We start from the raw sequence: 15,643 nt of genomic DNA on the forward strand, positions 1-15,643 counted from the left end.
CAAGAAACTGCTGGACCATGCTGCCCAACACAATGTTCTTCATTTCATTAATTGCTTCACAGCCTGTGCCATCTGGATCCTTTCCACTAACCCCAGCTTTTCTGAACTGCGCAGGTGGGAATTCTCCTTGCAATATATCCCAGGCTCCCATAACCCTTCTGGTCTCAACCTTTGTTAGACATTGTCCTTTATCCACATACCCCCTTCCCTGTTCCCATTCCAGCAATACACCACCCTCTATTTTGTCAACACACCCACAGTCTTTCTACTTCTTTCTGTTTTTTTCTGATCCTCCTCCTGCCCACTGTGTAACCTCCCAACTGCACCTAGCTGCCCTACCCTCTCCCCTACCCTGCTATCCCTCCCCCTCTCTTTCCCAGTCTCCTTCTTACACCCTCGATGCAGTTTGCTTTTCCATGTGCCATTTCTCGTGTTCTGACCTGTGGACGAGTGTGTGGACTACATTTGTGTGTGTGTGTGTGGGGGGGGGGGGTTGTCTGATCCTGATGAAGGCCTTTTTGGCCAAAAGCTTAGTTGTTTGACAGTCTTTTTGTTATGTCTATCTGTGACTCAGCTTCTCTGCTATATGGTAAGTAGAAATTATTCTTTTCATACTATTGTCGAATATATAACAGAAGATTTTCAACAAAGAGTTTGTGTTTGTCTAAAATTGAGAATGGAATTCTATATTCTAATACAAAAATCTGAAATGAGGTGCCTGTTAATCCAAGTGGTATACAGCATTCAAGCAGGTAGTTAAATAAAATTAAATATGGCATACAAGCAGGTAATTAAATAAAATTAGAGACAGCACATGAGCAGATTATTAAATAAAATTAGATATACACCTTTCTTACCAGCTTTATAATTTATCTGAATAATTCAGATATGACATTTCAAGTCTTAGCTAGCACAGTATGTTGTAATACACCTAGTAAAATGTCTTTGTTCATAATATGAGTAATTATTTAAATTCTTCCCATGTATATAAACTTAGACACACATGCTGCACTATGAAGTGACAAGTGTTAGGGAATACTGTCTTTTCATTATGCAATATAGGATAGCTACTTAAGAATAAAATGAAGCATAAAAACATAAAAAGAATGAAAATATAGGCCCACTTGTCCCATACCGCACAAGAAAAACAGTAATTAATGCTATTCAGTTGCCACCCCCATCCCTCTTGTGTGTGTGTGATTAGTATTATATAAATGAGTGTAAATTCCACCACTTTCAACTGATAAACATTATTCTAATACTGGAAATGAATTTTAAATATCATCTCATGAATATATCAAAACAAGCAAGTCTAAATTTCCTGTACACATACTAAACATTATGGAATAAACATGTAAAATCAAGATCAATCAAATCAGTTGTGCTATAATCTTGGTGTGAGGGTTGCATAGAAAGGCTTAGGTGACAGAGTGACACCATCATAACCATCAAGTGAAGGGACAGGATGGGCTGCTGGCACACTGATGCTGAAGCTATGTAACACTGTTGAGAAAAACAGAAACATAGTGCTCCTCGCAAGACCTTCTCCCAGACACCTGCGTCTACCTGTAGAATGATAAAGATTACAATAAATTAAAAAATACTTCATTCCAGATGCACATCATGGTGCAAACAAAATTGTCAATCACTTTATCACTAAGCTATTTGATAGAATGTTAGATATTACAAAAATTGAATATGCTCTAAAATAGGATTACTGTCAATAAATTTAGTCAACTTTCCCCAGTCTGTGCCATATCCAACATTGGTACAGTTTTGTCATAGTACTTCATAACCTTGGGCTTGAAGCAAATTTACATGACATCTTACAAGGGAACCTCCCCATCACACACCCCTCAGATTTAGTTATAAGTTGGCTCAGTGGATAGGCCTTGAAAAACTGAACACAGATCAATCAACAAAACAGGAAGAAGTTGTGTGGAACTATGAAAAAAATAAGCAAAATATACAAACTGAGTAGTCCATGTGCAAGATAGGCAACATCAAGGATAATCTGAGCTCAGGAGCGCCACAGTCCCGTGTTTAGCATGAGCATCTGCGGAATGAGAGGTCCTTGGTTCAAGTCTTCCCTTGAGTGAAAAGTTTACTTTTTTAATTTTTGCAAAGTTATGATCTATCCGTTCATTCATTGACATCTCTGTTCACTGTAATAAGTTTAGTGTGTGTGTTTTGCGACCGCACCGCATAACCATACCGTGCAATTAGTAGACGAAAGGACGTGCCTCTCCAATGGGAACCGAAAACATTTGATCGCAAGGTCATAGGTCAACCAATTGCTCCACAGGTAAACACGTCTGATATATTCTATACAAAACTGGTGATGGCATGTGCGTCACATGACAGGAATGTGTTGTTGACCCACCTAACTTGTACACTTGGTGAATGGGTAAAAAGATTCTTCTATCGTGCCCAATTTAGGCTTTCTTGTGGATGTGATAATCACTTCCAAAAAAGTGATGAAAACGTAAGAGTTTGTCACATAAACTGCAACAAATGAATGCAACTGTTTCACAGCCACACAGTTTTTCCTGTGCTCTGTCAAAACATATGTTTTTAACGTTTTCAAATTTTTCCGTGTGTAGACCGTCAAATCCTGCATATGTCCAAGCAAATCTGAACATGTCCTGGAATTTTGGAGAGCAAAGTTGATTATGTGTGAGTGCCTGAGCTTTGATAATTGACTCACGATCATGTAAACAATACTGCTCTGTGTACCTGTGCAGCTTCGCAAAATAATTGTCTGAAAATAAAAAATTAAACTGCTCACTCGAGGGAAGACTTGAACCAAGGACCTCTCGTTCCACAGCTGCTCACGCTAACCACGGGACCATGGTGCTCCAGAGCTATCACTATCCTTGATGTTGCCAATCTTGCACATGGACCACTCAGTTTGTACATTTTGCTTATTTTTTTCATAGTTACACACAACTTCTTCCTGTTTTCTCGAGTGATCTGTGTTCAGGTTTTCAAGGCCTATCCACTGTGCCAACTTATAACTAAATCTGAGGGGGGGTGTGATGGGGAGGTTCCCTTGTTAGTAAACAGAATGATTCCTTGTCAAGTGGCGTATGGATCCCCACTTCACAATCTTCGATTTTGACAAATCTGGTGCACAGGTTTTCTAAACAACTAATGGAGGATTTACAGATTTGTAGCTCCCAAATTTTAATACTCTGTGGGCACAGGCCTCTTAAGTGAAGGCTGTGTAGTTGTCATGGCAGCATTTCAAAAAATTTAGCCATGTTTGAAGTGCTATGATTCATTGGCTAATTGTGGTAATGCTGCAGAATGTCCCAAGATAGTTGGACTATTTTTATTATGCACATTCTGTAAGTTTTATGTCATTTGGCTCTCTATTTTTGTCATAAATGGCATTCAAACTTGTCAATAAATTTTGACACAGCAAAATTTCTCTCAAACTGAAGTAACTTGATCTCTTTTATGTAGTTCATCTTATTTTGTAGTAGCTTTTTTATGTACCCTTTGTCAGAAAAGTTCCAGGGCAGTTTTTTTATTTCTGAGTTTACAATACTTAAAAGGAACAAATATTGATTTTATGTTACCTGGTATGAGTGCATCCGTGAAATGACCTCGAACATGTTCCCTCGCAGACTCATTAGGTGGCAGGGCTGTGTTTAGCAACACACTGTTGGGGTTCTTGGTGCATTAGTTATGGTGTTGCAATGGATACTGATTGAGAGCAAAGTGTGAGCTTTAAGTTCTGCATTAAGCTTGAAAAAACCCCTGGTGAAACGTGGATAATGATTAAGCAAGCATATAAAGGCGAGGCACTTTCAAGAAGTAATGTTTTGAATGGTGCAAAAGGTTTTGTGAAGGCAGAGATTCAGTGAAAGACAATTCTAGAGCTGGTCACCTGTCTACAGCACATACCGATGCAAACATGAAGCGTGTAAGGCAGTTATTGCATGAAGACTGTTGTGTAGCTGTGTGTACAATATCAGAAGAACTTAATTTGAATTGTGATGTGAGTCATAAGATTTTATGTGAAGATTTAGTGAAACAGTAACTTAATGCAAAACTTGTTCCTCAAACACTAACAGAAAGAGGAAAGACAAAGCATTTCACCTGAACTAGTAGATGGAGCTCGATGTGATCCCATACTTCTGTCAAAGATTTATTGCTGAGTATGAAAGTAAAGTTGGTGCTGCCAGTATGACACACACACACACACACACACACACACACACACACACACACACACACACACACCACAGCATCAGAGTGTTGTATGTTGGAGTCCTGCTTCACCAGCCTCAAAAAAAGTCAAACAACAACCTTTGAGAACAATGACAATGTTGATCACATTCTTTGATAGTGAAGTTCACCATTAGTATGTTCCTCGGGTCAAACAGTGAACCAAACTCTGTACATCTAAGTCTTGAAATATTTGCAGCAAGCAGTTCGATGTTGCCATCCTGTTCTGTGGCCTTCTCAATCCTGGTTCTTACTGCTTGACAATGCAAGACCCCATACTACTTTATCTGTTATCAAATATAGGGCCTGAAGTTCTGTTATTGCCATCCTACACCCTGTACCTTCACCTGACCCTTCACATTGTGATGTTTTCTTCTTTCTGTGAATGAAAGACATCCAACGTGCTGTGACAAATAAGCTTACAAGCATCACAGTTGAAAATCTGCCTATTTGCTTCCAAGACCTCCAGAAACATTGGCAATTATATATAAATAGCCAAGGGGGCTTCTTTGATAGGAGCTAGGATCATTACTTGGTAAGAACAATTTTCTTTTCTTAAAAGAATCTGTCCTGGAACTTTTCTGACAAAGGGAGTGAAGCCTGTAAGTTTTATCATGACTGTGTTCATAGGTTTTGAGGTAGACAAGGTGAGATTGCCTATAAACAAATGTTCTGCCTAAGAAATGATACCTGATCCATACTTGTGTTAACTACCATTTGAAACAGAATCTTTTTTTGCATAAAATATCAAATTTGTACAAATATTTTTTTTTTATTTTCCTCGAAAGACTACAGTTATGCACTCAAGTTTCTTGTGCAAACTACTGTTCAGTCATTCCAGAGAGATATGGACATAAAGATAAAAAAAAATTATTTTTACCAAACTTAGTCCTCTCACATCTAATCAACACTAAAGTTCTACATTTTACTGCTTTGCTAGCAATTTCGCCCAGAAACAGGAATTTTCAGGACTATAGCTTGGCGAATATGATCTATACAGTTTGCAAAGAAATCAAAGAAATTTTTGAATGTTGGCAGGAATATTGAGGAGGAAAGTTTTTAATTACAAGCTACGCAAAAATGCATGAACCATTAATTATTTTCTTAGGTGGCTAATTATATTTATTTATGGCTGTTCTATTTTCCAGTGTGTCCCATGTGCAGCATAAAAATTGTGAATATTTATGAAACATTGAACTCATTTTTGTTGGTAAGTCTCAAATAGAATCAGCCAGAACCTCTTGGAAGAAAGGTTTTATTTGGCTTCAAGAGTTGCAGGAAAAAAATAAATTCACCAGTTTACTCCAACTTATTTGAGAGCATTTCAAGTGTAAAGGTTGCAATGTAATTTCATGTCATTTGTTGCCAAAATATTAGAACCAATTGATGATACACCAGAATTTATGGTTTCAGCATTGCAACCAGGACAGAAAGTTGCACTCATATGTGACAACTGCTGTGCCAAGGCTTTTCACCTGCTCAGCCAGCAACCAATAACACAGACAAGTTATGCAAGCATGGATTTCACAGGCCAGCTCTTCAGATGGCAGACAAAGGATGGCCTTCCTTGTTCTGGCCACCATGTGGCAACCTGAGTGCTGCCAGAGGTCAATGGCTGTGGGTCTTTTCTACTCTGTGGGCCACATGGCTGACAGTAGTACCTGCAGTATGCTGATGTCTTTTTGAGCAGACCATTCAAATTCTGTCCCTTATTGTATCATTTGATGGGTTTTCAGAAACTATTGTCACAAGTAGTGAGCCTCAGTTTGTTTACATAGGATTCTCCGCTTCCTGTGAAGCAGATGGCCCTATTCTGAAGCGTACTGAGCCCTTCCACCCTGACTGTGATGATCTAGCTGAATGCTTAATCTTTTCCTTTAAATCTGAGCTGTCCAAGCTCCACCACCATCCTTGTTTGGATGCGGCCCTTATGCTCTTCTGACTTCTTATCATTCCACTCCACAGGTCAGGTCAACCCCATCAGCAAACTCTATGGCCAACCACATCAGTCACAGTTATCTCTCATACATTCCACCAGCTCCCAAGCCTCCTCTTGACAGTCCAGCCACCATTGTTTCTCTCTGCAAGATACTGCATGGATCCTTGTCTTCACGAGGGGCCACCAGCATTCATTTCCCATGGTCATTTCCAATCTTCTGTGGTGGGACCTGGCTCAGGTGACACTTCAAGATGGCACACTGTACCACCATAAGCTGAGTTAAAAGGCCTTTACCAGGGTTTCAACGTTTATAAAAATGTCTTATTCAGAAGGAAATACTGACCACCTAAACAAGGTAACAGTGAAAACATGAAATACACACACACACACACACACACACACACACACACACACACGCACGCACGCACATACAGGTACAATGTATCTCATTATGAACACAAAAGTTATTCAGACTTAGTGAATCACATGTTGTGCCAGAGGTGCTTAAAATATAGCCCAGAGGCATCACTCAGGTATGAAATTTCACCTCTGTGATGTAGTGGCAACTTCTGACTCTGAATGTAATAGCAAACACCAAATGTAGTGGGAGGAGGTAGAAGGCAACTTATTAAGACTCGTCCGAGCTTTCCAAGTGATTTATTATTTCCAGCTACAGTGCCCCCATTCCTCTCAGTCTGCGTCACCGGTCCTGCAATGCTGAGGACATCACTTTGCTGTCTGCGAAACGGTTTGGTGTGGAATGGCTGCCTCAGCGACCCGTGCAACGCCCTATGGTGTGTCGGCCTTGTACGGGTGAGGAGTTGTGGCGACGTCAGGGCTGCACCAGCAGCCGACTCAGCAACCTTCATCCTGCACTGCCTCAGCACCACCCACTGACAACTGCAAGGTGGCCAACACCATGCATGCCCGCCGGCGTGGCTTGGGTCACGGAGACAACAAGCGCCTGCGATCCGGCAGCTCTATCTGCAGCCCTCGCCCTGGATGTCTCTGGTGCGTTTTGGGAGTCAAGACGACTGCTCACAGTAGCGAGCCATGGAGTGGCCCACCGCTAGCTGGCCACGGACCCTGCATCGGCCTCAGAGGGTCAAACCACCAACCCACTGTGGACTGGAACACTGGCGCCCCATCTGCTGCTGTGTGTAGCCGGTGGTGTGACACTCCCCGCTGTCCAGGAGAGCTGCCACTCTTGAATGCTTTGTTAGTGAACCAGCACCTATTTATATGTGGCTGTGCACCTCTGTTTTGGTAAACCCACTGGTCTGTGTTATGTACTCTTAACAGAGGTTGGCCAATAGGCCCCTTCTGCCTGTGACTTGCACCATGCAAACTGTTGCGTGTACTTTTTCCGGCGGTTCCACGCCCCTGTGGCCTCTATTTTACTTTGCAGCTGCTGGCAAGCATAACTCATGGTAAACATGCCTGTGCCTGGCTGTAACTTGCACACTTAGTAATATAACACCAAAACTGACTTTCCCTATCCCAAACAGTAGTGCCACTACTGTAATAATTAAAACTTGCACAACATGGTTATTGTCATATGGTATTTCCTCACCAATGTACAGCTAGTGTACTAGCATCATGTACAGAACAGGTGGGCAGAAGAAAGCTTCTGGCAAGAGGGGACAGTAGTAGTATGTGCAAGGACGGTGCGTAATACAAATGAAACTTATCTTGCTAAACTTGTTTAAAATGTTAAAATTAAAATTGTACATTAAAAACCAGATAACATTTAGCTGTGTATGTATTTAAAATTGATGAAATGGCAACAAATAGTAAGCCACTACCTGAAAAAGATCATTCTGGTAAAAACAAATTATGTAAAACTGAATAGTGCAAATAGAAAAATAGCAAAAAGAACCAGATTGAGGTGTGGGAGGTCGATGGAGGTATGGAAAGGGGAGAGGAATGGGGGTAGAGAGAAGGAAGGAAGGAGGTGGATGGAGGGACATGGTAGTGGTGGTGTGGTGGGGGGTGGGGGGGAGAAGACAATAAGATGGTAAAACATTTGTAACTTTCAAATACATCTCAAAAACCATGTGGAAATAGGGGTCTCAAACTGGTTCTTTTTGCTGTTGTTTCTATTTGCAATATGCACAATTCTACATAATTTGTGTTTACCACAATGACTCTTTTTAGATGGTAACTTATTATTTGTTGACATTTCATTAATTTTAAATATGTACACAGTTAAATATAATCTGATTTTTGTTCTAACTACAAGAACACACAGATAATAATGAACACTATACTTTATTACCTTGAACACAACACTTTATTACCTCAAGAATGTTGGTAAAAAAACAAACACTGGCTGTGGAGTGGTGGCCCCACACTGGCTGAAGTAAACATCTGGCTGAGAGTAAGGCTGGCCAGGCCCGACTCTATAAACTGTCAGCCAGCGCACATCTGAAAGTGGTGGCCTCTGCCGATGCTGGCATCTTGTGATTTCTGTGACGCACTGTACAGCTGCGTGCCCAGATCATGGGTGTGGAATCTGACATGGGTCACTACAGTTTTTATGTAATAATTTTAATTTAAACAAGTTAAACATGATAAAGTTTCATTCACTATCACGCACCCTCCTTTCACATACTACTAGCGCCTCTCTAGCCAGAAGCTTTCCATAGCCCAAACATTCCATATGTGACGCTAGTGGTAATTCTTTCTTGAGTTCTTTCTTCCTGCTATTATTTCTATTTGAGGAGCTAAATCAAGTTGTCTGTATATGGGGCTAGAATGAGTTTATTTTGCTTCTTAATTCTGTAGTAAATGCAGGGATCATATTCTGATTTATGGTTGATTTTACATAATGTTACATCCAACTTCCGATACCAAAGGAATGATGCCTGTTTTAGACCATAAAATGCTTTCTTCATCTTACACAGCTTCATCTCCTCCCCCTTCATCATGTAGCCTTCAGGTTGATGAATGTAAATTTCTTCATCAAGGTTAACGTATCTATAAGAATAGAGGCTAATCATAAACTTGTTCAGCATCGAGATCAAATTCAACTGTTAAGGCTAAAAGGTTCTGATGTGAAGAATGATCAATAACAGATGAGAATGTTTAATCAGAGTACTCTCCTGTCATCTGTGAATAACATTTTGTGACAAAACAAGCCTTGTGACACTTCACCACATGACATTTCTTTGACTTTGAATACTCTCTTTGAACTGATCATCTATATGCCTCATTGTAAATCAGTCAAAGACCAAGTCACATTTCAAATAATGAATTATGCTCGTCATTTAAGGCTTCCTTCCATTTTTCATAATTCCCATGACACATTCCTTCTTTATACAAATTTTGGCCCAGAATTACTGGTAAAACAAGCATAATCATATTATAATGCTTGGTGTTTGGCTTTCCTGAACATGATGTCTTATTAATTTCTGACTGTATTTCTTAATGAACAGCTTATGTATCTGGCTGATCAGTGTCCATGTCTATGAGGGACATTCAGTAAGTAATACAACACATTTTTTATCAGCCAGTTTTGGTTGAAAAATGCAGAATTTGTTGTGGGACATTGTGGAATATTCCTGCTTCATCACATGTAGTTTTGTGAAGCTTCAATAAGTATTAGGCTGTATGTAGCCTTCAAATGGCACCTGTAACAGAGGTGCATTCCAAGCAGAGAGCTGTCATTGAGTTTCTGTGGGTGGAAAACCAGAGCAGCACAGATATTCATAGGTGTTTGCAGAATGCCTATGGAGACCTAGCAGTGAACAAAAGAATATGAATTGTTGGGCAAGTCGTCTGTCGTCATTGCAACAAGGTCGTGCAAACCCGTCTGATCTTCCACGTGCCGACCAGCCACACACAGCTGTGACTCCTGCATTGTAGGACCGTATGGAACTCTCATTCAAGATGATCAATGATGATGACGGGGAGGTTCTGGATGCAGCAAAATGTTGGCTCTGACATCAACCAGTAGGGTGGCACCATGTGGGCATACAGACCCTCCCCATAAGGTGGTGCAAGGCCATCACACTGAATGGAGATTATGTTGAGAAACAGGGTTCTGTAGCTAAAAGAGTGGAGAATAATATGGTGTACTGGAATCCTGACTGAAACCAACCTGCTCTCAGAAAAAGTGTGTTGCATTAATTATTGAATGTCCCTTGTACATTGCCATTCACTGTCTGTTCTGTGTCACTTTGTGCCAGTTCAAGGTAAACTGCATTTCTATCAACATCAGCAGATTGTGTTGGTTCTGTTGTCTCTTTGATGCTGATATGTGCTGCTGCTGGCTGATTGCTTCAATCAGATTACTGTTCATGATGTCGTTTCCGTAATTGCATTTTGAATTTTTCACTATTGTCTTTGGTGAATTTGAATCAGTCAGAGAGTATGCTTTAGAATCTGTGCAATATCCAACAAAGGGAGGTTCCTTGGACTTGTCTTCTAATTTCATTTGTTTATTTTTGGTATACATACAGATGCTCAACACACAAAGATTCGTAAGTGACTCAGATTTATTTAATGGCTCCTCCATAATTCTTCAGGAGTAACATTCTGAACAACTTTTGTTGGAGCTAATTTCTTCTGATAAATCACTGTGTTCAACATCTACATCTACATCCATACTCCGCAAGCCACCTGTCAGTGTGTGGCAGAAAGTACTTTGAGTACCTCTATCGGTTATCCCTTCTATTCCAGTCTCTTATTTTTTGTAGAAAGAAAGATTGTCAGTATACCTCTGTGTGGGCTTTAATCTCTCTGATTTTATCCTCATGGTCTCTTCACGAGATATACGTAGGAGGGAGCAATATACTGCTTGACTCCTTGGTGAAGGTATGTTCTCGAAACTTCAACAAAAGCCCATACCAAGGTACTGAGTGTCTCTCTTGCAGAGTCTTCCACTGGAGTTTATCTGTCATCTCCATAACGCTTTTGCGATTACTAAATGATCCTGTAATGAAGAGCTCTGCTCTCCGTTGGATCTTCTCTATCTCTTCTATCAACCCTATATGGTATGGATCCCACACCGGTTAGCAGTATTCAAGTAGTGGGTGAACAAGTGTACTGTAACCTACTTCCTTTGTTTTCGGATTGGATTTCATTAGGATTCTTCCAGTGAATCTCAGTCTGGCTTCTGCTATACCGACGATAAATTTTATATGGTCATTCTATTTTAAATCACTCCTAATGCCTACTCCCAGATAGTTTATGAAATTAACTGCTTCTCATTGCTGACCTGCTATATTGTAGCTAAATGATAAAGGATCTTTCTTTCTATGTATTTGCAGCACATTACACTTGTCTACATTGAGATTCAATTGCCACTCCCTGCACCATGCGTCAATTCGTTGCAGATCCTCCTGCATTTCAGTACAGTTTTCCATTGTTACAACCTCTCGATATACTACAGCATCATCCGCAAAAAGCCTCAGTGAACGTCCGATGTTATCCACAAGGTCATTTATGTATATTGTGAATAGCAACGGTCCTACAACACTCCCCTGCGGCACACCTGGAATCACTCTTACTTTGGAAGACTTCTCTCCATTAAGAATGACATGCTGCATTCTATTATCTAGGAGCTCTTCAATCCAATCACACAATTGGTCTGATAGTCCATATGCTCTTACTTTGTTCATTAAACAACTGTGGGGAACTGTATCGAACGCCTTGCAGAAGTCAAGAAACACGGCATCTACCTGGGAACCCATGTCTAAGGCCCTCTGGGTCTTGTGGACGAATAGTGCGAGCTGGGTTTCACACGATTGTCTTTTTTGAAACCCATGCTGATTCCTACAGAGCAAATTTCTAGTCTCCAGAAAAGTCATTATACTCGAACATAATACGTGCTCCAAAATTCTACAACTGATAGATGTTAGAGATATAGGTCTATAGTTCTGCACATCTGTTCGACATCTCTTCTTGAAAATGGGGATGATCTGTGCCCTTTTCCAATCCTTTGAACACTACACTCTTCTAGAGACCTACGGTACACTGCTGCAAGAAGGAGGGCAAGTCCCTTTGTGTACTCTGTGTAAAATCGAACTGGTATCCCAGCAGGTCCAGCGGCCTTTCCTCTTTTGAGCGATTTTAATTGTTTTTCTATCCCTCTGTCATCTATTTCGATATCTACCAATTTTTCATCTGTGTAACAGTCTAGAGAAGGAACTACAGTAAAGTCTTCCTCTGTGAAACAGCTTTGGAAAAACACATTTAGTATTTCGGCCTTTAGTCTGTCATCCTCTGTTTCAGTATCATTTTGGTCACAGTGTGTCTGGACATTTTGTTTGATCCACCTACCGCTTTGACATAAGACCAAAATTTCTTAGGATTTTCTGCCAAGTCTGTACATACAACTTTACTTTTTAATTCATTGAATGCCTATCACATAGCCCCCACACTACATTTCGGTTCGTGTAATTTTTGTTTATCTGCAAGGCTTTGGCTATGTTTATGTTTGCTGTGAAGTTCCCTTTGCTTCTGCAGCAGTTTCCTAACTCGGTTGTACCACGGTGGCTCTTTTCCATATCTTACGATCTTCCTTGGCACATACTCATCTAATGCATATTGTACGATGGTTTTGAACTTTGTCCACTGATCCTCAACACTATCTGTACTTGAGACAAAACATATGTGTTGAGCCATCAAGTACTCTGAAATCTACTTTTGCTAAACAGAAAAATCTTCTGACCTTTTTTAATATTTCTATTTATGGCTGAAATTATCAATGCAGTAACTGATTTATGATTGCTGATTCCCTGTTCTGCGGTGACTGTTTCAAATAGTTCAGGTCTGTTTGTCACCAGAAGGTCTAATACGTTATCACCACGAGTCATTTCTCTGCTGCTCCAGGTAGTTTTCAGATAAAGCACTTAAAAAAATTTCACTGGATTCTTTGTCCCTGCCACCCATTATAAACGTTTGAGTCTGCTAGTCTCCACCCAGAACTATAACATGGTCAGGAAATCTACTTGAAATATTTTCCAAATTTTCCTTCAGTTGCTCTGCCACAACAGCTGCTGAGCCAGGGGGCCTATAGAGACATTCAATTACAATGTCTGAGCCTGCTTTAACTGTGACCTTCACCCAAATTATTTCACATTTCAGATCTCCATCAATTTCTTTTGATACTATTGCACTTTTTATCACTATAATAAACACTCCTCCCCCTTCACTGTCCAGCCTGTCTCTGCGGTATACATTCCAATCTGAGTTTAGAATTTCATTACTGTTTACATCTTTCAGCTTTCTGTCCCTAGCACTATGTGGACATTGTGACTGTTTATTAATGAGAGCAGTTCTGGGACCTTTCTGTAGACACTCCTGCAGTTTACTATTACCACATTACTATTGTTATGCCCTGTTGTGTTTTGCCTACTACTACCATGTCGCGTCTCAGGAGGTGTCTTGTCTGGCCTAGGGAGGGAATTCTCTAACCTAAAAAAACCACAAGTGCACTCCACACATACTACGCTACCCTTGTAGCCGCTTCCTGCGTGTAGTGCATGCCTGACCTATTCAGGGGGACCCTACATTTCTCCACCCGATAGCGGAGGTCAAGAAATTTGCACCCTACATCTCCGCAGAATCGTCTGAGCCTCTGGTTTAAGCCTTCCACTTGGCTCCGAACCAGAGGACCACGATCAGTTCTGGGAACAATACTACAAATAGTTAGCTCAGATTACATACACCCCATGAGCGAGGCTTTCCACCTTCACCTGCTCTGCCAACCGCCTGTATGAACTGAGAATGACCTCTGAACCCAGACGGCAGGAGTCATTGGTGCCGACATGAGCAACAATTTGCAGTTGGGTGCACCCAGTGCTCTCTATAGTCGCCGGCAGGGCCGCCTCCACATCTCGGATGAGACCCCCCCAGCAAGCAGACAGAGTGAACACTGGTCTTCTTTCCCAACCTTTCCGCTATTTCCCTAAGGGGCTCCATCACCCGCCTAACATTGGAGCTCCCAATCACTAATAACCCCCCCCCCCCACCATGTGCCTGCTCAGACCTTGCTGAAGGAGCGGCCACATGTTCACTCACAGGCAGAGTGGGCGATGCCACATGGCTTGCCTCCACATTGACCCTCCGCTTTGTGCGATGTGAACGCCCGTGAACCCGCCACTCCCCTTGGGGAGAGGGTGGCCCAACCGTGCCTGGTACCCACGAAGATGTCTCGACAGTAGGGACTGTGGGTGAAACACGAAACACCTGGGGTGTACCATGCAATGCACCAGACTCCCCACTGCCACTACACTCCAAGGCAGCAGCCTGAAGACGGCTGACTGCGGCCATCAACACGTTCAGCCGTTCGCGAACAGTGGCCAGCTCCTCCTGCATCCATACACAGCAGTCACAGGTCCTATCCATCCTAAGAAATCAACAATTGACTGTGGAGAGTTAAACAACTTTTAACTAGACTGCTAATTCACTAAAGGCAGCTGATAGCTGACTAAACTGTGGTTACTAGACACTTCTTGTTGGAAACAGTGAAAATAAGCACTACCTGTCTCTGGACTGTATTCAAAACAAACACGAAATCTATGGAACACTATTGCTAGTACTCGAAAATTAAAGCTTCCTAAAAGCAAAAACACATGGAAAAAGAAGTGACAAGTAAGAAAAACACAGTTAAGACTTAAATTAGCACAGTTAAGACTTAAATTAATGTAGCTTGCTGCACAGCAGATGTGAAGCTGACGGCAGTTGCGACAACACTAGCACTACTGTTAATGGGTTCAGCCCAAAATATAATTGCATAGTCCTGCGTCTGTCAACATCAGTCTTGCCTTTTCAATGATAAACTGGTTCAGGCATTCTGCAACTCCATTTTGTCCTGGTGTGTAAGGAATTGTTGGTTCATATTAGATTTCATTCTCCTTTAAGAATGACTTCATATGTTGATTAACAAATTCTTTTCCATTATCTGTTTGAACTATTTTAATTTTTCAACCAATTTCATTTTCTACCCATGCTTTAAACTCAATGAAAGCATCAGAGACTTATTTTGCTGAGTTAATCAACTGACATTTTTGTCTGTAAAAGTAAGAAATAGTGTGCTCCTTCCACAGAGCCATAAGGATCAATGTGTAGTACGCCAAGTAGAGCTCCTATTCTTCTGTGTGATGGTTTAGGAAAAGGTTGTGCACAATACATTCACTTGTCATTTGACTAACTGACAGAAAGTTACATCTATGGCCTGGAACACAGGCTACATCGTTAATGGTTATCTGCTTATTTTTGTCATCATAGGTAACTTCAAGATGAATTTTACCCCCTGCACTTGCCTTGAGATTGCAGTTATTTGCTACTGTAACTTTTGCAATTGTGGCCAATTGGAAATTGTTAAATGAGTCTCTTTTACCCCTGGTATCTACATAGCAGCCACCTCCACCATGTGAAGATGCAGTTAGAGCCATTAATGCATTTTCATTTTCAGCTTTCGTGGTATGACCACAATCTGAAGATTAATTTGGTTTCTTC

General features: G+C 41.1%; 1 protein-coding gene across 1 annotated transcript in view; it reads right to left on the minus strand.

Annotated features, from left to right (window-relative positions):
* Positions 1 to 825: 825 nt before the first annotated feature.
* LOC126162267 (methyl farnesoate epoxidase-like) overlaps positions 826 to 15,643 on the minus strand; it is a 143,477-nt gene continuing 128,659 nt past the window's right edge. Inside the window, exon 9 of the mRNA XM_049918665.1 lies at positions 826 to 1,566. Within this exon, the coding sequence (XP_049774622.1) occupies positions 1,385 to 1,566 (182 nt within the window). The 3' untranslated portion in view covers positions 826 to 1,384. The remainder of the gene's footprint in view (positions 1,567 to 15,643) is intronic.

Source organism: Schistocerca cancellata, chromosome 1 (assembly GCF_023864275.1).
Source record: "Schistocerca cancellata isolate TAMUIC-IGC-003103 chromosome 1, iqSchCanc2.1, whole genome shotgun sequence".
NCBI lineage: Eukaryota > Metazoa > Arthropoda > Insecta > Orthoptera > Acrididae > Schistocerca > Schistocerca cancellata.